Genomic DNA, 20,883 nt, shown 5'->3' on the forward strand with positions numbered 1-20,883 from the left:
CCAAGTGCTCTGCTATTACATCTTTTATAATGGACTCTAGCATTTTCCCCACTACCGATGTCAGGCTTACCGGTCTATAATTCCCCGTTTTCTCTCGACCACCTTTTTTGAATAGTGGGGTAACATTAGCTACCCTCCAATCCATGGGTACTGTTCCAGAGTCTATCGAATTTTGGAAGATGACCAGCAATGCATCTACTATTTCGAGGGCCGCTTCCTTAAGTACCCTAGGATATAGATTATCAGGCCCTGGGGATTTATCGGCCTTCAATCCCGTCAATTTCACTAACACCATTTCCCTACAAATACTGATTTCTTTCCGTTCCTCCCTCTCATTAGACCCTATGTTCCCCGACATCTCTGGGAGGTTATTTGTGTCCTCCTTTGTGAAGACAGAACCAAAGTATGAATTTAGTTGGTCTGCCATTTCTTTGTTCCCCATTATAAATTCCCCTGATTCTGACTGCAAGGGAGCTACACTTGACTTCACCAATCTTTTTCTCTTCACATATCTATAAAAGCTTTTACAGTCAGTTTTTATGTTCCCTGCAAGCTTACTCTCCTACTCTATTTTCCCCCTCTTAATTAATCCCTTTGTCCTCCTTTGTTGTATCCTAAACTGTTCCCAATCCTCAGGTTTACTGCTTTTTCTGGCCAATTTATATGTCCTCTCCTTGGATCTTATGCTATCCCTAATTTTCCTTGTTAGCCACGGTTGAGTCACTTTTTTTATTTTTATGCCAAACTGGGATGAACAAATTCTGTAGTTCATCCATGCGATCTTTGAATGTTTGCCATTGCCTATCCACCGTCAACCCTTTGAGTGACATTCCCCAATCAATCCTACCCAACTCCCGCCTCATACCATCGTAGTTTCCTTTATTTAAATTCAGGACCCTAGTCTCTGAGTCAACTACTTCACTCTCCATCTTAATGAAGAATTCTATCATATTATGATCGCTCCAACCCAAGGGGCCTCGCACAACAAGATTGCTAATTAATCCTTTCTCATTACATAATACCCAGTCTAAGATAGCCTGATCTCTAGTTGGTTCCTCGACATATTGGTCCAGGAAACCATCCCGTATACACTCCAGGCATTCCTCCTCCACAGTATTGTTACTTATTTGGTTAGCCCAATCTATATGTAGATTAAAGTCACCCATGATAACTGCTGTGCCCTTATTGCACGCTTCTCTAATTTCCCTTTTTAATGCCATCCCCAACCTCCGCATTACTGTTTGGAGGTCTATATACCACTCCCACTAACGTTTTCTGCCCCTTGGTATTTCTCAGTTCTACCCATACAGATTCCACATCATCAGAGCTAATGTCCTTCCTTACAATTGTGTTAATTCCCTCTTTAACCAGCAATGCTACCCCACCTCCTTTTCCTTTTTGCCTGTCCTTCCTGAACATTGGATACCCCTGGATGTTGAGTTCCCAGCCTTGGCCACCATGGAGCCATGTTTCCGTAATCCCAATCATATCATATTCTTTTACCTCTATTTGCACAGCTAATTCATCCACCTTATTACGAATGCTCCTCGCATTAAGACACAAAGCCTTCAGACTTGTTTTTTTAATGCTCTTAGACCTTTTAGAATTATTATTTACTTTGGCCATGTTTGATTTAAACCCTTGACTGCCACCTTTGTTTTTCCCCTTCCTGTCTTTTGCTTCTACCCTTGTTTCCCTTTCCTCTGTCTCCCTGCTCAGGTTCCCAACCCCCTGCCATTTTAGTTTAAACACTCCCCCAAGGACATCGGTCCCAGTCCTGCCCAGGTGCAAACCTTCCGGTTTGTACTGGTCCCACCTCCCCCAGAACTGGTTCCAATGTCCCAGGAATTTGAATCCCTCCCCCTTGCACCATTCCTCTAGCCACGTAGACCTAGGGTTATGTGTGCACAAATCGTTGAAGGTGGCAGGGCAGGTTGAGAAAGCAGCTGAAAAGGCTTACGGAATCCTGGGCTTCATAAATAGAGGTATAGAGTACAAAAGTGTGGAAATTATGATGAACCTGTATAAAACAATGGAACCATTGTTTATATCAGCTAGCATGATGGTCAAGAAATGGAGTTAAGTGTGAAGAAGATCAAGGGAGCAGGAGTTGGGTCTCGTGGAAGAGATGAGCAACTCTGGAATAAAGTCTAGTTGGAGACAAGTGGGAAAAGCTTGGTGCCAGCCGCCAGCTAGTGAAGGAGAGAGGCCCGATTCAAGAGTCAGTTGAGATGGTAGGTTCAGGGGTAATCGTAGCAGCAGTGCATTAGTCAGGATGCTAGCAGAGGTTGATCCAAAGATCCAGTCGAGGATTGAAGATGGATTCGGGAGTCAGAGGAGGAGCAGATTATTGAACAAGACACAGGAAAGTTTAATCCAAGGTTTGGTAGAGTTGAGGAGATGGTTTCAAGAAACCAGTGGAAGAACGGAGATTGATCAAGTAGAACAGGAGAGGAGAAATTGTGGAGGAGTGACATGAACATATAAGCCTAGAAGGTGGGCTGAGTCCAGGAGATCAGTGGAGCAGCAGACTTTAGTCCCAGAGTTAGCAGAGCAGTTGATTTGTGCAAGAAGTTGGCGCAGGGAGCCGAGTCCAAGTCTGAAGTGCAGTGGGGCAAAGATGGGTGAAGAGCAAAAAACAGTGGAAGCTGGGGCACCTGACTTTACGTTGGGTGCCTGAAGATTCTTTCTAGGAATTTATCAAGCATTGAAGAGCTTGGGCAATCCAGCTGAGTTTTTTATTGCATCAAGTGAAAAATCCAGATATAATTTCTGTGTTTTTATTTTCTTTAAATGTATCCATCCTGATTGACCGTTTTCCTCCAAGGATGTAGCCTCCTGGACCTTGTAAGATTTAGAACGTGATACTCTGGCTTTGATGGGATATAGACTCTAGCACAATGGCTTGATGTAATTAGAGTAAGGCATCTCAGATGCACCATTTTGCTCCCTGTTGCATAAGAAATTGGAGAGGAAAATCTATTGCAGTCTCGGTGCGGTCTTTTATTATTCAGACCCAGTAGTAATGTATTCTATAGCCTGTTAAAGAAAAGGAGAGGTGGAAGGTGGACCTTGGAGAGGAAAGTGAGTTTGGAGAGGGAGCGGAAGTTGGAGAGGATGGATGGCTTGAGGATGGGGTTTTTGAGGGGGAGGCAGAATAACTACTGTTAAAAGAATGAACTTGCTTTTATAGAGCACCTTTCATGACTGCAGGATGTCCCAAAGCGCTTCACAGCCAATGAAGTACTTTTGAAATGTACTCACAGTTGTAATGTAGGAAAATGCAGCAGCCAATTTATGCACGGCAAGGTCCCAAAACAGCAATGAGATAAATGACCAGATAATCTTTTTGTGATGTTGTTTGAGTGGTGAACGTTAGCCAGAACACCAGGGAACTCTGCTGCTCTTCTATGAAAAGTGCCGTGGTATCTTTTATGTTCATCCGAGAGGGGAAACAAGGTCTCTGTTTAATATCTCATCTGAAAGACAGCACCTTCCTCAATACTGCACAGACGTGTTGGCCTATATTATCTGCTGAATTTCTGGAGTGGGGCTTGAATCCACGACCTTCTGACTCAGACGCAAGAGTGCTCAAACTGTGCCAAGGCTGATACCCTGAAGGTTCAGGGTTGGTGGCCAAGGTAAGAGATGAATTGATTGCAAGCGTGGAGATCAGGAAGTGGAATTGAGTGGGTAGAAAATCAAGGGAGAAAGAAGTGGGTCTCATGGATGAGCTTGGAGAAGATAGTGGGAAGGTGAGGGAAGAAAGTACAAAATAACACAGCTTCAGGCTTGGAATGAGTGGAATTGGGGCTGGGGGTAGGGCAGTGGGGGGAAAGGTCAGAGCCTTGGGAAAGTAGGGAGAGCACCCAGGCAGGGAGGCTTCTGTGAAGACAATTGCTCCCTATTTCTATCAGTGCAAGGTTCCCAATGATCGACCATGAGGTTGTGAATGGCGAAGGCCATGCTGCAATGAAGCAAACATATATACTGGTGATAGTTGATTGGCCAGCAGGGTCAGAGTCAGAGCATCCTACAATTTTCAGATTGCGGTGGGGGAGGTCTTCACATTGAGGACACCCTCCATCGTGTTGTATGGCACTACCACTGTGCTAAATGGGATAGATTCAGAACAGATCTAGCAGCTCAAAACTGGGCATCCATGAGGCGCTGTGGGCCATCAGCAGCAGCAGAATTATACTCCACCACAATCTGTAACCTCATGGCCCGGCATATCCCTCACTCGACCTACCATTACCATCAAGCCAGGGGACCAACCCTGGTATAGAAGAGCATGCCAGGAGCAGCACCAGGTGTACCTAAAAATGAGGTGCCAACCTGGGAAAGCTGCAACACAGGACTACATGCATGCTAAAAAGCGGAAGCAGCATGCTATAGACAGGGCTAAACGATCCCACAATCAATGGATCAGATCAAAGGTCTGCAGTCCTGCCACATCCAGTCGTGAATGGTAGTGGACCATTAAACAACTAACTGGAGGAGGAGGCTCTATGAATATTCCCATTCTCAATGATGGTGGAGCCCAGCACGTGAGTGCAAAAGACAAGGCTGAAGCGTTTGCAACCATCTTCAGCCAGAAGTGCTGAATAGATGATTCATATCGGCCTACTTCTGAGGTCCCCACCATCACAAAAGCCAGTCTTCAGCCAATTTGATTCACACCACGTGATATCAAGAAATGGCTGAGTGCACTGGATACAGCAAAGGCTATGGCTCCCGACAACATCCTGGCTATCGTGCTGAAGACTTGTGCTCCAGAAGTAGCTGCGCCTCTAGCCAAGCTGTTCCAGTACAGTTACAACACTGGCATCTATCTGACAACGTGGAAAACTGCCCAGGTATGTCCTGTCCACAAAAAGCAGGACAAATCCAATCCAGCCAATTACCGCCCCATCAGTCTACTCTCAATCATCAGCATAGTGATGGAAGGTGTCATCAACAGTGCTATCAAGCGGCAATTACTCACCAATAATCTGCCCACTGATGCTCAGTTTGGGTTCCGCCAGGACCACTTAGCTCCCGACCTAGAGTGTATACGGGATGGTTTCCTGGACCAATATGTCGAGGAACCAACTAGAGATCAGGCCATCTTAGACTGGGTATTATGTAATGGGAAAGGATTGATTAGCAGTCTTGTTGTGCGAGGCCCCTTGGGGAGAAGCGATCATAATATGATAGAATTCTTCATTAAGATGGAGAGTGAAGTAGTTGACTCAGAGACTAGGGTCCTGAATTTAAATAAAGGAAACTATGATGGTATGAGGCGTGAGTTGGCTAGAATGGATTGGGGAACGTTACTTAAAGGGTTGACGGGGGATAGGCAATGGCAAACATTTAAAGATCGCATGGATGAACTACAGAATTTGTTCATCCCTGTCTGGCATAAAAATAAAACAAAAAAGGTGGCGCAACTGTGGCTAACAAGGGAAATTAGGGATAGCATAAGATCCAAGGAGAGGACATATAAATTGACCAGAAAAAGCAGCAAACCTGATGATTGGGAGCAGTTTAGGATTCAGCAAAGGAGGACAAAAGGATTAATTAAGAGGGGGAAAATAGAGTATGAGAGTAAGCTTGCAGGGAACATAAAAACTGACTATAAAAGCTTCTATAGATGTGGAGAAGAAGATTGGTGAAGTCAAGCGTAGGTCTCTTGCAGTCAGAATCAGGGGAATTTATAATGGGGAACAAAGAAATGGCAGACCAATTAAATACATACTTTGGTTCTGTCTTCACAAAGGAAGACACAAATAACCTCCCAGAGATGTCGGGGAACATAGGGCCTGATGAAAGGGAGGAACTGAAAGAAATCAGTATTTGTAGGGAAATGGTGTTAGGGAAATTGACGGGATTGAAGGCCGATAAATCCCCAGGGCCTGATCATCTATATCCTAAGGTACTTAAGGAAGCGGCCCTCGAAATAGTAGATGCATTGCTGGTCATCTTCCAACATTCGATAGAATCTGGAACAGTACCCATGGATTGGAGGGTAGCTAATGTTACCCCACTATTCAAAAAAGGTGGTAGAGAGAAAACGGGGAATTATAGACCGGTAAGCCTGACATCAGTAGTGGGGAAAGTGCTAGAGTCCATTATAAAAGATGTAATAGCAGAGCACTTGGAAAACAGTGACAGGATCGGACAAAGTCAACATGGATTTACAAAAGGTACATCATGCTTGACTAATCTACTGGAATTTTTTTGAGGATGTAACTGGTAGAATAGATAAGGGAGAACCAGTGGATGTGGTGTATTTGGACTTTCAGAAGGCTTTCGATAAGGTCCCGCATAAGAGATTAGCATGTAAAGTTAAAGCACATGAGATTGGGGGTAAGGTACTGACTTGGATAAAGAACTGGTTGGCAGACAGGAAGCAGAGTTGGAATAAACGGGCCTTTTTCCAAGTATCAGGCAGTGAATAGTGGGGTACCGCAGGGATCGCTGCTAGGACCCCAGCTATTCACAATATATATTAATGATCTAGACGAGGGAACTAGATGTAATATCTCCAAGTTTGCAGACGACACACAGCTGGGTGGGCATGTGTGCTGTGAGGAGGATGCCGAGAAACTCCAGTATGATTTGGACAGGTTAGATGATTGGGCAGATGCATGGCAGATGCAGTATAATGTGGATAAATGCAAGGTTATCCACTTTGGTGGCAAAAACAGGAAGGCAGATTATTATCTTAACGGCAATAGATAGGGAGAAGGGGAAGTGCAACGAGACCTGGGTGTCCTTGTGCACCAGTCGCTGAAGGTAAGCATGCAGTTGCAGCAGGTGGTTAAGAAGGCAAATGGTATGTTGGCCTTCATAGCGAGAGGATTTGAGTACAGGAGCAAGGATGTCTTTCTGCAGTTGTACAGGGCCTTGGTGAGACCACATCTTGAGTATTGTGTGCAGTTTTGGTCGCCTTATCTGAGGAAGGATGTTCTTGCCATGGAGGGAGTGCAGCGAAGATTCACCAGACTGATACCTGGAATGGCAGGATTGACGTATGAGGAGAGATTTGGTCGATTGGGCTTATATTCGCTGGAGTTTAGAAGAATGAGAGGGGGTCTCATTGAAACTTATAAAATTCTAACAGTTCTAGACTGACCTAGATGCAGGAAGGATGTTCCCAATGGCGGGGGAGTACAGAACCAGGGGTCACAGTCTAAAGATAAGGGATAAGCCTTTTAGGACAGAGATGAGGAGGAATTTCTTCACCCAGAGAGTGGTGAACCTGTGGAATTCTCTACCACAAAAGGCAGTTGAGGCCAATTCATTAAATATATTCAAGAAGGAGTTAGATATATTAAGGCTAAAGGGATATGGGGAGAATGCAGGGACAGGGTACTGAATTTGGATGATCAGCCATGATCTCATTAAATGGCGGAGCATGCTCGAGGGGCCGAATGGCCTACTCCTGCTCCTATCTTCTATGTTTCTATGACCTCATTACAGCCTTGGTCCAAACATGGACAAAGGAGTTGAATTCCAGAGGAAAGGTGAGCGTGACTGCCCTTGACATCAAGGCAGCATTTGACCGAGTGTGGCATCAAGGAGCCCTAGTAAAACTGAAGTCAATGGGAATCGGGGGGGAAAACTCTCCACTGGCTGGAGTCATACCTAGCACAAAGGAAGATGGTTGTGGTGGTTGATCGTCAACCATCACAGCCCCAGGACCTCACTGCAGGAGTTCCACAGGGCAGTGTCCTAGGCCCAACCATCTTCAGCTGCTTCATCAATGACCTTCCCTCCAACATAAGGTCAGAAATAGGGATGTTCGCTGATGACTGCACAGTGTTCAGTGCCATTCACAACTCCTCAGATAATGAAGCTGTTCATGCCCGCATGCAACAAGACATGGACGACGTTCAGGCTTGTGCTGATAAGTGGCAGGTAACATTTGCGCCACACAAATTCCAGGCAATGACCATCTCCAACAAGCGAGAGTGTAACCACTGCCCCTTGACATTCAACGGCATTGCCATCGCCGAATCCCCCACCATCAACATCCTGGGGGTCACAATTGACCAGAAACTTAACTGGGCCAGCCACATAAATACTGTGGCAACAAGAGCAGGTCAGAGGCTAGGTATTCTGCGGTGAGTGTCTCACCTCCTGACTCCCCAAAGCCTTTCCACCATCTACAAGGCACAAGTCAGGAGTGTGATGGAATACTCTCCACTTGTCTGGATGAGTGCAGCACCAACAACACTCAAGGAGCTTCGCACCATCCAGGACAAAGCAGACCGTTTGATTGGCACCCTATCCACCACCTTAAAACACTCCCTCCCTCCACCGCCGGTGTACCGTGGTTCCAGTGTGTACCATCTACAAGATGCACTGCAGCAACTTGCTAAGGCTTTGGCAGCACCTCCCAAATCCGCAACCTCCACCACTTGGAAGGACAAAGGCAGCAGGCGCATGGGAACACCATCAGTTGCAAGTTCCCCTCCAAGTCGCACATCATCCTGGCTTATAAGTATATTGCCAATCCTTCATCGTCGCTGGATCAAAATCCTGGAACTCCCTACCTAAGCACTGTGGGAGCACCTTCACCACACGGACTGCAGTAGTTCAAGAAGGCGGCTCACCACCACCTTCTCGAGGGCAATTAGGGATGGGCAATATATGCTGGCCTTAACAGTGACACCCACATCCCATAAACAAATTTTAAAAAGGTGACCGTGAGAGAACTTTCAATTGTGATCAAGAACAGTAAATAAGAATACCAGTAATTAGCGATAATTTAGTCTTTGGGAACAAGGAGGGCAAATGAGGGACCTGGAAATAGAATTCTGTTGCATTAATTGAGGCAAAGACACATTGGAGAATACTGGACGGAGAGTTGCTCTAAATTTATGGTTACAAAATCACTTTATTCACAGATTTGTGGTTCTATATTCTAATGAAATTAAAACTACCTAAATTTTGCTTTTTTGTTGGCACCTGGGTATACCCTGTCCAATGTTCCCTATATTTCTTTTTGGGCAGCTTAAAGAAAACATTAGTCCTGTCCCACCAGCAGGTCAGACCCAACAGAGCTGGTGGCACAGTGGTATACATTCGGGAAGGAGTGACCCTGGGAGTTATCAACATTGACTCCGGACCCCATTAAGTCTCATGGTATCAGGTCAAACAAGGGCAAGGTAATCTCTTGCTGATAACCACCTACCGCCTCCCTCAGCTGATGAATCAGTACTCCACTATGTTGAGCACTACTTGGAAGAAGCACTGAGGGTAGCAAAGGCACAGAATGTACTCCGAGTGGGGAACTTTAGTGGTCCATTACCAAGAGTGGCTCGGGAGCACCACTACTGACCGAGCTAGCCGAGTCCTGAAGGACATCGCTACCAAACTGGGCCTGCGGCAGATGGTGAGAGAACCAACATGAGGGAAAAAACTTACTTGACCTCGTCCTCACCATCTACCTGTTGCAGATGCATCTGTCCATGACAGTATTGGTAGGAGTGAACACCGCACAGTCCCTGTGGAGACAAAGTTCCTTCTTCACACTGAGGACACCCTCCATCGTGTTGTGTGGCACTACCACTGTGCTAAATGGGATAGATTCACAACAGATCTAGCAGCTCAAAGCTGGGCATCCATGAGGCGCTGTGGACCATCAGCAGAATTGTCTTCTGCCGCAATCTGTAATCTCATGGCCTGACATATCCCTCACTCTACCTATCATTACCAACCCTGGTTCAACGAGGAGTGTAGAAGAGCATACCTAAAAACAAACATGAGGTGCCAACTTGATGAAGCTACAGGACTACTTGCATTCTAAACATCGGAAGAAGCATGCTATAGACAGAGCTAACCGATCCCACAACCAATAGTGCAGATCAAAGGTCTGCAGTCCTGCCACATCCAGTCGTGAATGGTGGTGGACAGTTAAATAACTAACGGGAGGAGGAGGCTCCATGAACATCCCCATCTTCAATAATGCCGGAGCCCAGCACGTGAGTGCAAAAGACAAGGCTGATGCAACCAATGTTCCTGCTAAGCTGCTTGGCTGCGCAGTCATCTGCAAGGTCCCTCGCAGGCCGCTCACCGGCTTTTCCATTGTAGATACCGTGCAAAAATTTGAATGGGGGTGGCAGGCTGCGCAGGAGGCAGCGCAGCTTACGGGGGATATTGTTTGCAACTGTCTTCAGCCAGAAGTGTCGAGTGGATGATCCATCTCGGCCTCCTCCTGAGATCCCCATCATCACAGAAACCAGTGTTCAGCCAGTTCGATTCACTCCACATGATACCAAAAAATGGCTGAGCGAACTGGATACAGCAAAGTCTGTGGGTCCCAAAAAATCCCGACTGTTGTGCTGAAGACGTGTGCTCCAGACTAGCCGCGCCTCTAGCCAAGCTGTTCCAGTACAACACTGGCATCGACAAAGTGGAAAATTGCCCATTATATCCTGTCCACAAAAAGGACAAATCCAATAAGGCCAATTACTGACCCATTAGCCTACTCTCAATCATCGGCAAAGTGACGGAAGGTGTTGTCGACAGCGCCATTAAGCGGCACATACTCACCAATGCTCAGTTTGGCTTCCCCCTGGACCACTTGGCTCCCAGACCTCATTACAGCCTTGGTCCAAACAAGGATAAAAGAGCTGAATTCTAGAGGTAAGGTGAGAGTGACTGCCCTTGACAACAAGGCAGCATTTGACCAAGTGTGGCATCAAAGAGCCCGAGTAAAACTGAAGTCAATGGGAATTGGGGGTGGGGGGAACGCTTCACTGGCTGGCGTCATACCTAGCACAAAGGAAGATGGTTATGGTTGTTGGAGGCCAAGCATTATGGTTGTTGGAATTACACCATCACTTCTTTGACTGACTTGTGAAAGCTTAGCTGGTTTTAAAGGCAGGAAGTTATTTTTTGAGTGAGGATGGGTTTAGGCTTGCCTTTGATGCCATAGTGGTTGAAGAACCAGACACCAGGTTCACATGTGAAGTACAGCTACTTGGACAAGAAATATGCTTGCCGCTGGCGTCTGTGAAATCATGAGCCGCTGCTTTCAGAAAGAGCAAGTATGAGCATCTTTACCTCTTGTGGTGGCCATCCTTATGGCCACCATTCCATAAGAGCAGTCTTACTGCACAAATGTAAATTTTTACATTTCCTGGCCTAGCCATCATTATGGCCTCTCAATTATATGCCAAATTAAGGTTAATTTAATGCAGGGGGCTCAGTGCCTGAATTGAGACTGCCCATATTACTTTCACGTCAGACTCCCTGTACAGGGAAGGGATTCCTGTCACCTCAGTCTGTGTAGGATTTGAATATAGATCTCAAGGTAAAAGGAAATGTCCTAATCCGCAGTGCCACTGTCGCCTTAAAATTATATTTTAATTGTAAGTCATTGGTGGTGGAATGATCATATTCGCAATCCTACCATTAGGGAAGGAATATCACTCTTAAAGGGGCAGTGTGAATAGTTGCCAGGATAAAATCTGCTTTTTCTTTTTTTTCTGAAGCTTACATATGGGCTTTTAGAAGGTATGTAAGAGGTTGAGAAAAGTAGTGAGGATAGACATTGGTGAGTGATGGTGTATATATATATTTTTTTTTTAAGTGTTACAGTGCTGATGGGTTGTTTGCATCATGAATGGAATTTTTTTTTATCTGCATCATGAATTAGATTTTTGTTCTGTAAACTACTGCTTGTTACTTTGTATTTGCTGTGCAGAGAATGGTTTTAATATTGGATGATATCACATCTTTAAAGCTCATAAGAATACCACCACCAGTACATATCCTACTGATGACATACAATTGCTTGCCAAATCATTTGGGTGCTATATATGGAGCGTAAATAAAACATAAAACCTTATGTCCGAACAGCAATTATGGCAAATGGGATTGGACCTCTGCTGTTGACTAGTGCTTTCTCCATAGGTATCTGGATTCTGTAAGTGCCAATAACTGAAAACTTAATGCCACAGAATTGTCCAGAGTTAATCAGTCCTGATTTTATTTACCTTTGGCTTTCTCGTTTAAACTGGGCCCGCAGTGCTTGTTCATCAAACTCGTTTTGTCCACCGCAAGTTTTTTTTTACCTGTGACCTACTTTCTGTTTGTGCTCAGCCTTTAATAGCAGCATCCCTGGCACTGTCAAAATAAATGGCATAACACTTTATTTGATGTTGCTTAATTTATTTTTTTATTGCTGCCTTTCATATATATGTTACTTTTTTGTTTACACTTAGAATTGTGAAAACTTGGAATTAATTTTTGTTTTAAACATTGTTGTGGTTGTATTTTTTCCCCTTCAGAAATTTCAGGAAATTGAAGAAGCGCATCTTAGGCACATGAAAGAAATATTGAGTTCTTTTGCACAATCAATAGAAGAAACTCACATACAGATTGGTCAGGTAGGTTAGCAGTGAAAATAAATTGTGAAAAACTTCAAACGTAATAACATTATTCAAGTTTCCCAGGCTTTTGTTAAGTAACGTGATTTGCAAGAAAGTATGGAACAAGAAAAAGCCATTTGGTGATCACAAGCTATTCAACAGATCATAACAGGGCTATGTGACTGTAGAAACTGCAGATATGTAAGATATGTTATTGCTGCCAGTCTCTGAATCTACCCGACATTGTAAAAAAAAATGGGAGGGAACCAGATCACTACAAAACTGCTTCCATTGGAGTTTAACTGGATAAACTTTTATGCGCTATTAACATTTGAGAAGGTTAAATCAAAAGGGTTAATGACTTAATGAAATACCAGACAAAGGAATTTTATACAAGTGTTAGTTTTTCTACATAGTGGACAGCATGATTTCACCGTATAAGTGTCCTAGTTTACATCAATACAGCAGATTGCAGTACTGATTCAAAAACATGTTTAAACAAAATTAAGATAATATAATGGACTATATGTGGCACTTAGTATTTTAAGCATTGGAAGTTGCCAATGCCACTTTTACTGTAATAATCTAGTCCATTTTGGGATGGGTACTGGGTGCTAAATAGTTGGCAGTGTGATTATCTAAACCAATAGTATGGTTGCACTTTGTAGTTGAGTATTACCTGAAAATTATTTGTGCTGTCTGGTAGCTAGCATAACCCTTAATCTGTTATCTGTCTCCCAGTTCCATTGTTTTAACTGCACCTCATTAGTTTATAATATTGGATAAAAAGAAAAACTTGACCTGGTTTGAAAATAGTATAAGTTGCAAATGCTCTTTTATGATTACAAGATAATAATGAATGAGGAAGACCATTCGGGTCATATTAGGTCATCCATCCATACATACAAACATACGAATTAGGAGCAGGAGTAAGCCACTCGGCCCTTTGAGCCTGCTCCGCCATTCAGTAAGATCATGGCTGATCTGATTACTCCACATTCCCGCCTACCCCCGATAACTTTTCACCCCCTTGCTTACCAAGAATCTATCTACCACTGCCTTAGAAATATTCAAAGACTCTGCTTCCACCGCCCTCTGAAGAAGAGAGTTCCAAAGACTCGCGATCCTCTGAGAAAAAATTTCTCCTCATCTCTGTCTTAAATGGGTGACCCCTTACTTTAAACAGTGCCCCCCTAGTTCTAGATTCTCCCACAAGAGGAAACATCCTCTCCACATCCACCCTGTCCAGACCCCTCAGGATCTTATATGTTTCAATCAAGTCACCTCTTACTCTTCTAAACTCCAGTGGATACAAGCCTAGCCTGTCCAACCTTTCCTCATAAGACAACCCGCCCACTCCAGGTATTAGTCTAGTAAACCTTCTCTGAACTGCTTCCAACGCATTTACATCCTTCCTTAAATAAGGAGACCAATATTGTACACAGTACTCCAGATGTGGTCTCACCAATGCCCTGTATAACTGAAGCATAACCTCCCTACTTTTGTATTCAATTCCCCTCGCAATAAACGATAACATTCTATTAACTTTCCTAATTACTTGCTGTACCTGCATAGTAACCTTTTGTGATTCATGCACTAGGACACCCAGATCACACTGCATCTCAGAGCTCTGCAATCTCTCACCATTTAGATAATATGCTCCTTTTTTATTCTTCCTGCCAAAATGGACAACTTCACATTTTCCCACATTATACTGTACTCCATTTGCCAGATCTTTGCCCACTCACTTAACCTATCGATATCCCTTTGTAGCCTCCTTATGTCCTCTTCACAATTTACTTTCCTACCTATCTTTGTGTCATCAGCCAATTTAGCAACCATACCTTCGGTCCTTTCATCCAAGTCATTTATATAAATTGTAAAAGTTGAGGCCCCAGCACTGATCCCTGTGGCACACCACTCATTACATCTTGCCAATCAGAAAATTACCCATTTATGCCTACTCTCTGTTTCCTGTTAGCTAGCCAATCTTCTATCCATGCCAATATGTTGCCCCCTACACCATGACCTTTTATTTTCCGCAATAACCTTTGATGTGGCACCTTATCAAATGCCTTCTGGAAATCTAAGCACAGCACATCCACCGGTTCCCCTTTATCCACAGCACATGTTACTTCCTCAAAGAACTCCAATAAATTGGTTAAACATGATTTCCCTTGCACAAAACCATGTTGACTCTGCCTGATTACTTTGAACTTTTCTAAGTGCCCTGCTATAACGTCTTTAATAATAGCTTCTAACATCTTCCCTATGACAGATGTTAAGCTAACTGGCCTGTAGTTTCCTGCTTTCTGTCTCCCTTTTTGAATAAAGGAGTTACATTCGCTATTTTCCAATCTAATGGAACCTTACCCGAATCTAGGGAATTTTGGAAAATTAAAACTAAAGCATCAACTATCTCACTAGCCACTTTTAAGACCCTAGGATGAAGTCTATCAGGACCCGGGGACTTGTGAGCCCGCAGTTCCAATCATTTGCTCAGTACCACTTCCCTGGTGATTATAATTTTCTTGAGTTCCTCCCTCCCTTCCATTTCCTGATTTACAGCTATTTCTGGGATGTTACTTGTATCCTCTATAGTGAAAACCGAAGCAAAATACCTGTTTAATTCAACTGCCATCTCCTTATTTTCCATTATTAATTCCCCAGACTCACTTTTTATAGGACCAACGCTCGCTTTGTTAACTTTTTTAAATATCTAAAGAAACTCTTACTATCTGATTTTATATTTCTAGCTAGCTTTCTTTCGTACTCTATTTTTCTCTCCTTATTAATCTTTTAGTCATTCTTTGCTGTTTTTTATATTCTGTCCAATCTTCTGACCTGCCACCCATCTTTGCGCAATTATATGCTTTTTCTTTCAGTTTAATACTATCTTTAACTTTTTTAGTTAACCACGGATGGTGGGTCCTCCCCTTGGAATTTTTCTTTCTTGTTGGAATATATATATTCTGTGTATTTTGAAATATCCCCTTAAATGTCTGCCACTGCAACTCTATTGAGCTATCCCTTAACCTAATTTGCCAGTGTGGCGGAACCACCAGAGGATTACGGACAATTGTATATAATTCCTTTTACAGCAATGTAGTACAGCTGGGGGCTGCACCTTTAATGTATCTGTTAACTGTACTAGGGCTTCTTTCCTGTACTCCGCGTGATGACGTTACGCCGTCCGTCACGTGATCTCTCAACAGCGGGAAGAACGTCATGACGTCAGAGCTCGGAACCTTCTAGCAGTAGAGCTCGGAACCTGCTAGCAGTTGAGCTCGGAACCTTCTACCTGTTTCCAGAGAAGCTTTCAAGCAGACCAGACCTATTTGCATTGTATCCTACAGTTTCCTGTACAGCTTCATTTGTTCATTAAATTTTATTGTTTTTGATTTTCTGAGTCGATCTCTATTCTTCGGCTAGGAACCCCAGTTCCTACATTGGTGACCCCGATTTCTTCGAACAATTTTCGTTGAAGTTACATCATGGACACGAACGCTGTCACCCTCAAACTGCCGCAATTTTGGGAGCAACAACCGGTCGCGTGGTTTTTCCAGGCGGAAGCCCAATTTGCAATCCGGGGAGTAGCAGCGGATTCGACCCGTTATTATTAGTGGTCTCCGCCCTCGACAGCGCCACGGCCTCGCGGGTCGTCAGCCTCCTCGAGAGTCCACCAAACGATGGCAAGTACGAAGCTTTAAAAGCACGTTTACTGCAGATGTTCGGTCTGCCCAAGTCGGAGCGCGCTCGCAGACTTATCTCCATGCCCGGCCTCGGGGACTCAAAACCCTCAGAGCTCATGAGCCAAATGCTCACGCTTTTGGGCTTGGAATCGCAATGTTTTCTGTTCCGCGAGCTGTTTCTCTGTCAACTACCAGAGCCAGTACAGACGGCCTTGGCCAATTCCGCGATCACGGATTGTGCTGAACTCGCTGCGGAAGCGGATAAAATATTCACCGTCTCACAACAATCTTGTGCAGCCACGAGGCGCCCATCCCCCACAAGAGCGAATCCGACGACGACTCCTGCAGGCTGGTGTGCATACCACGCTCGTTTCGGCGCGAAGGCCAGAAATTGCAGTCCGCCCTGCAGTTTCTCACCAAAAAAAACCTACCTCAAACCAGCGGTTTCTGAGAAGATCAATAAGGCCTAAGGGACGCGCCGGAGTTGCGATGGCCGTTGGGTCCGCAGGGAAACTCCTATACATTACAGACTCCCTGTCAGGGCGACGTTTTCTCTGTGATACTGGCTCCCAGTGCAGTATCCTACCAGCGTCGAAGCTAGATCTTCAATCTGGCGGTCAAGGTCCCCCCTCGAGGTGGCCATTCGCACGTTCGGAAAGCGTAGGATCCAGTTGCGTTTTGGCGGCCAACGTTTTGTTTGGGAGTTCATCACGGCGAAAGTCTCACAGGCCATCCTGGGGGCAGATTTCTTCGGGGCAGATTTCTTCTGCGCAAACGGGTTTCTCGTCGACGTCTGACACTGCCGGCTAATCAGTGCCTCCACTTTTCACTCGGTCCCCTGCCACCGAAGCACCGCGATGTCTTGGTCAGTTGCCTGTGCAGTCCCATCTCCAAATGAGTTCTCTCATCTTCTCAGTGAGTTCCCTGAGCTCACCAGGCCCACATTTTCTTCTTCAGTCGCGAGGCACGGTGTGGCGCACCACATTACCACGACAGGATCCCCCGTTTATGCGAGAGCTCGAAGGCTGGAACCTGGTAAACTCGCGGCCGCCAAGGCGGAGTTCCATACAATTGAACGCCTGGGTATTATTCGACATTCGAAAAGTCCTTGGTCCTCGCCATTACACATTGTTCCTAAGCTGGGCGGCGGATGGTGACGATGCGGCGACTACAGACGCCTGAATGAGGCTACCACACCGGATCGGTACCCAATTCCTTACATTCAGGATTTTTCGGCCCACCTGGCAGGGAATTCCATCTTTTCCAAAGTAGACATCATCCGAGGCTATCATCAAGTGCCCATGCATCCTCAGGACGTCCCCAAAACTGCCGTCATCACACCTTTCGGGCTCTTTGAGTTCCTTCGTATGCCGTTTGGGCTGAAGAATGCAGCATAAGCCTTCCAACGTCTCATGGATTCCGTGTTGCGCGATCTGCCGTTCATCTTCGTCTACCTAGACGACATCCTTATTGCCAGTAACAGCACGAAAGGACACATTACGCACTTGCGTACCCTTTTTTCTCGTCTCAGCCAACATGGCCTTATTATCAACCCGGCCAAGTGCCAGTTTGGGTTGCACAGCATTGATTTCCTGGGACACAGAATCACCTCAGAAGGCGCCGTCCCGCTGGCCACGAAGGTGGAAGCAGTCACCTCGTTCCCTATTTCTCAGACCGTCTGGGCCCTCCAGGAATTTCTGGGAATGGTCAATTTTTATCATCGGTTCGTCCCCAAGGCGGCATTGTTGATGCAACCTTTGTACGAGGCCCTCCGAGGTAAATCGGGCAAAGACCCGATCGATTGGACACCCCAGATGGACCAGGCTTTCCTCGACACGAAGAACGCTTTGGCTGCTGCGACCATGTTGGCACATCCCCTTCCGGGCGCAACCATTGCCCTTACCACCGACGCATCTGATTATGCCATCGGGGCAGTACAGGAGCAGTGGGTCGACGGCACATGGCAACCACTGGCTTTCTTCAGCCGCCAATTGCGGAAGAACGAACGCAAGTATAGTACTTTTGATAGGGAGATGTTGGCATTGTTTCCGGCCATCTGCCATTTTCGCTTCCTACTGGAAGGACGCCCATTCACGGCTTTTGTAGACCACAAGCCACTTACTTTTGCGATGGCCAGGACAGCGGAACCGTGGTCGGCACGGCAACGACGTCATCTTGCGTACATATCTGAATTTACAACCGACATACAACATGTCTCGGGCAAAGACAACCTGGTGGCGGATTGTCTCTCCCGCGCCCAGCTCCACGCAGTACACCTGGGAGTCGACTATGTTGGTTTGGCAAAAGAACAGAAGGCAGACCCTGAAGTGCAGGCACCTTCCAGCTTACAAGTGGCTGATGTCAGTTTCCAGGCCGCAGGGACCACACTCCTGTGTGACATCTCGATGAGCGTCCCACGTCCAATCGTTCGAGTCGAATGGCGCAGGAGAATTTTCGACACTATCCACGGGTTGTCACACCCTGGCATGAGAGCGTCACAATGACTCATGGCAAAGAAATTAGTCTGGAAGGCCATGCATCTCGACGTCCGTGACTGGACCAATACCTGCGTGAGTTGCCAGAAGTCCAAGATACAACGCCATGTTAAGGCCCCAGTCGCCACTTTTCCGGTTCCGGAGCGTCGATTCGACCATGTGCACGTGGACCTGGTTGGTCCTCTCCCTTCCTCTCGCGGGTACACTCACCTCCTCACCGTGGTAGACCGCACCACCAGGTGGCCAGAGGCACTTCCTTTGGTTGCCACCACAGCGGCAGACGTCTCCAGAGCCTTCATCTTGTCGTGGGTAGCTCGGTTCGGGGTACCAGCTGACATCTCCTCCGACCGGGGGCCTCAATTTACCTCTGAGCTTTGGAACGCCGTAGCTCAAGGTTTGGGCACCAAGCTTCATCGTACCACCGCCTACCATCCACAGGCGAACGGTCTGTGTGAAAGATTCCACAGGTCCCTTAAAGCCGCACTGCGTGCTAGTCTCCATGGGCCTAGTTGGGTGGACAGGCTCCCTTGGGTGCTGCTAGGTCTTCGCACGGCGCCTAAGGATGACCTGCATTCTTCTTCAGCAGAGCTGGTTTACGGCCAACCACTCAAGAGTGCCTGGCGATTTTCTTCCTCCTCACACGGAACCCTGGTCCCCAGCTCGTCAGCCACCAGGAAGCGGCTAGGAATTTCATCCCAGTGCCTACGTCGCATCATGACCTGCAGCGCTCCCATGTCCCGGTGGATCTTAAGAGCGCAGAATACGTGTTCATTCGGCAGGATGCTCGCAAAAACCCGCTCAAACCACCTTACACAGGTCCGTTCCGCGTCATCTCGTCAGGTGACAAGTCCTTCACAGTCGATGTCGGCGGTAAGCCTGACCACATCTCCGTCGGCCGGTTGAAACTGGCGCATCTGGATCTGAGCGAACCAGTCGTCACCGCTCAGCCGCCTCGTCGTGGTCGTCCACCGTCGACTGCCGGTCCAGTACAGCCACAGTCATCCGCCGAGTCGCCAGTGCCGCCTCACCGGGTCGACCACAGCCGGCCTCCTCTTCTCCGCCTGCGGCTTCATCCCAACCACAGCCAATGGCCAGTTCGTCTTCTAGCGCTCTGTTCCAGCTGCCGGGGTATCGCAGTCGGTCGGACAGACTTGTCAGACCCCCTTCTCGCCTTGCCTTCTCTGTTAAAAGCAATTCTGGGGGGGTGCATGTGGCAGAACCACCAGAGGATTACAGAAAATTGTATATAATTCCTTTTACAGCAATGTAGTACAGCTGGGGGCTGCACCTTTAATGTATCTGTTAACTGTACTGGGGCTTCTTTCCTGTACTCCGCGTGATGATGTCATGCCGTCCGTCACGTGATCTCAACGGCGGGAAGAACGTGATGATGTCAGAGCTCGGAACCTTCTAGCAGTTGAGCTCGGAACCTGCTAGCAGTTGAGCTCGGAACCTTCTAGCTGTTTCCAGAGAGGCTTTCAAGCAGACCAGACCTATTTGCATTGTATGCTACAGTTTCCTGTACAGCTTCGTTTGTTCATTAAATTTTTATTGTTTTTGATTTTCTGAGTCAATCTCAATTCTTCGGCTAGGAACCCCAGTTCCTACACCAGTTTACTTTGGCTAGCTCTACTTTCATGACCTCATAATTGCCTTTATTTAAGTTTAAAATACTAGTCTTGGACCCACTCTTTTCTCTCTCTCAAACTGAATGTAAAATTCAGTCGTGATCGCTGCTACCTAGGGGTGCCTTCACTATGAGGTCATTAATTAATCCTATCTCGTTGCACAATACCAGGTCTAGTATAGCATGCTCTCTGGTTGGCTCCAGAACGTGGTGTTGTAAGAAACTATCCCGAAAACATTCCATGAACTCCTCATCTATGCTACCTTTGCCCATCTGATTTTTCCAGTCTATATGCAGATTGAAATCCCCCATGATTGTTGGCGTACCCTTCTGACAAGCTCCCACTATTTCTTCCTTTATACTCCATCCTACAATGTGCACCACTCCCACAAGTGACTTCTTGCCTTTATTATTTCTCATCTCTACCCGAACCGCTTCTACATCCTGGTTTCCTGAACTTAGGTCATCCCTCTCTATTGTGCTATTAATTAACAGAGCCACCCCTCCAGCTTCCTGTCCTTCGTAAATGTCATGTACCCTTCAATATTCAGGTCCCAATCTAAGTCATCCTGCAGCCATGTTTCTGTAATAGCTATCAGATCATATTTATTTATTTCTAGTTGCGCTAACAATTCATCTGTTTTGTTTTGAATGCTATGTGCATTCAGATGCAGAGCCTTTAGTTTTGTCCTTTTATTATT

The 20,883-nt window shown here is 46.0% G+C and overlaps 1 protein-coding gene across 7 annotated transcripts in view; it reads left to right on the forward strand.

Moving 5' to 3' along the window:
* Positions 1-20,883, forward strand: part of fcho2 (FCH and mu domain containing endocytic adaptor 2) — a 312,930-nt gene that overhangs the window by 121,881 nt on the left and 170,166 nt on the right. For all 7 annotated transcript variants that reach the window (XM_085990124.1, XM_085990133.1, XM_085990140.1 and 4 more), the window contains exon 7: positions 12,288-12,386. In XM_085990124.1, coding sequence (XP_085846250.1) covers positions 12,288-12,386 — 99 coding nt within the window. The remainder of the gene's footprint in view (positions 1-12,287; positions 12,387-20,883) is intronic.

Source organism: Somniosus microcephalus, chromosome 1, assembly GCF_052327205.1.
Source record: "Somniosus microcephalus isolate GS21.2 chromosome 1, FLI_Smic_1.0, whole genome shotgun sequence".
Taxonomy (NCBI): domain Eukaryota; kingdom Metazoa; phylum Chordata; class Chondrichthyes; order Squaliformes; family Somniosidae; genus Somniosus; species Somniosus microcephalus.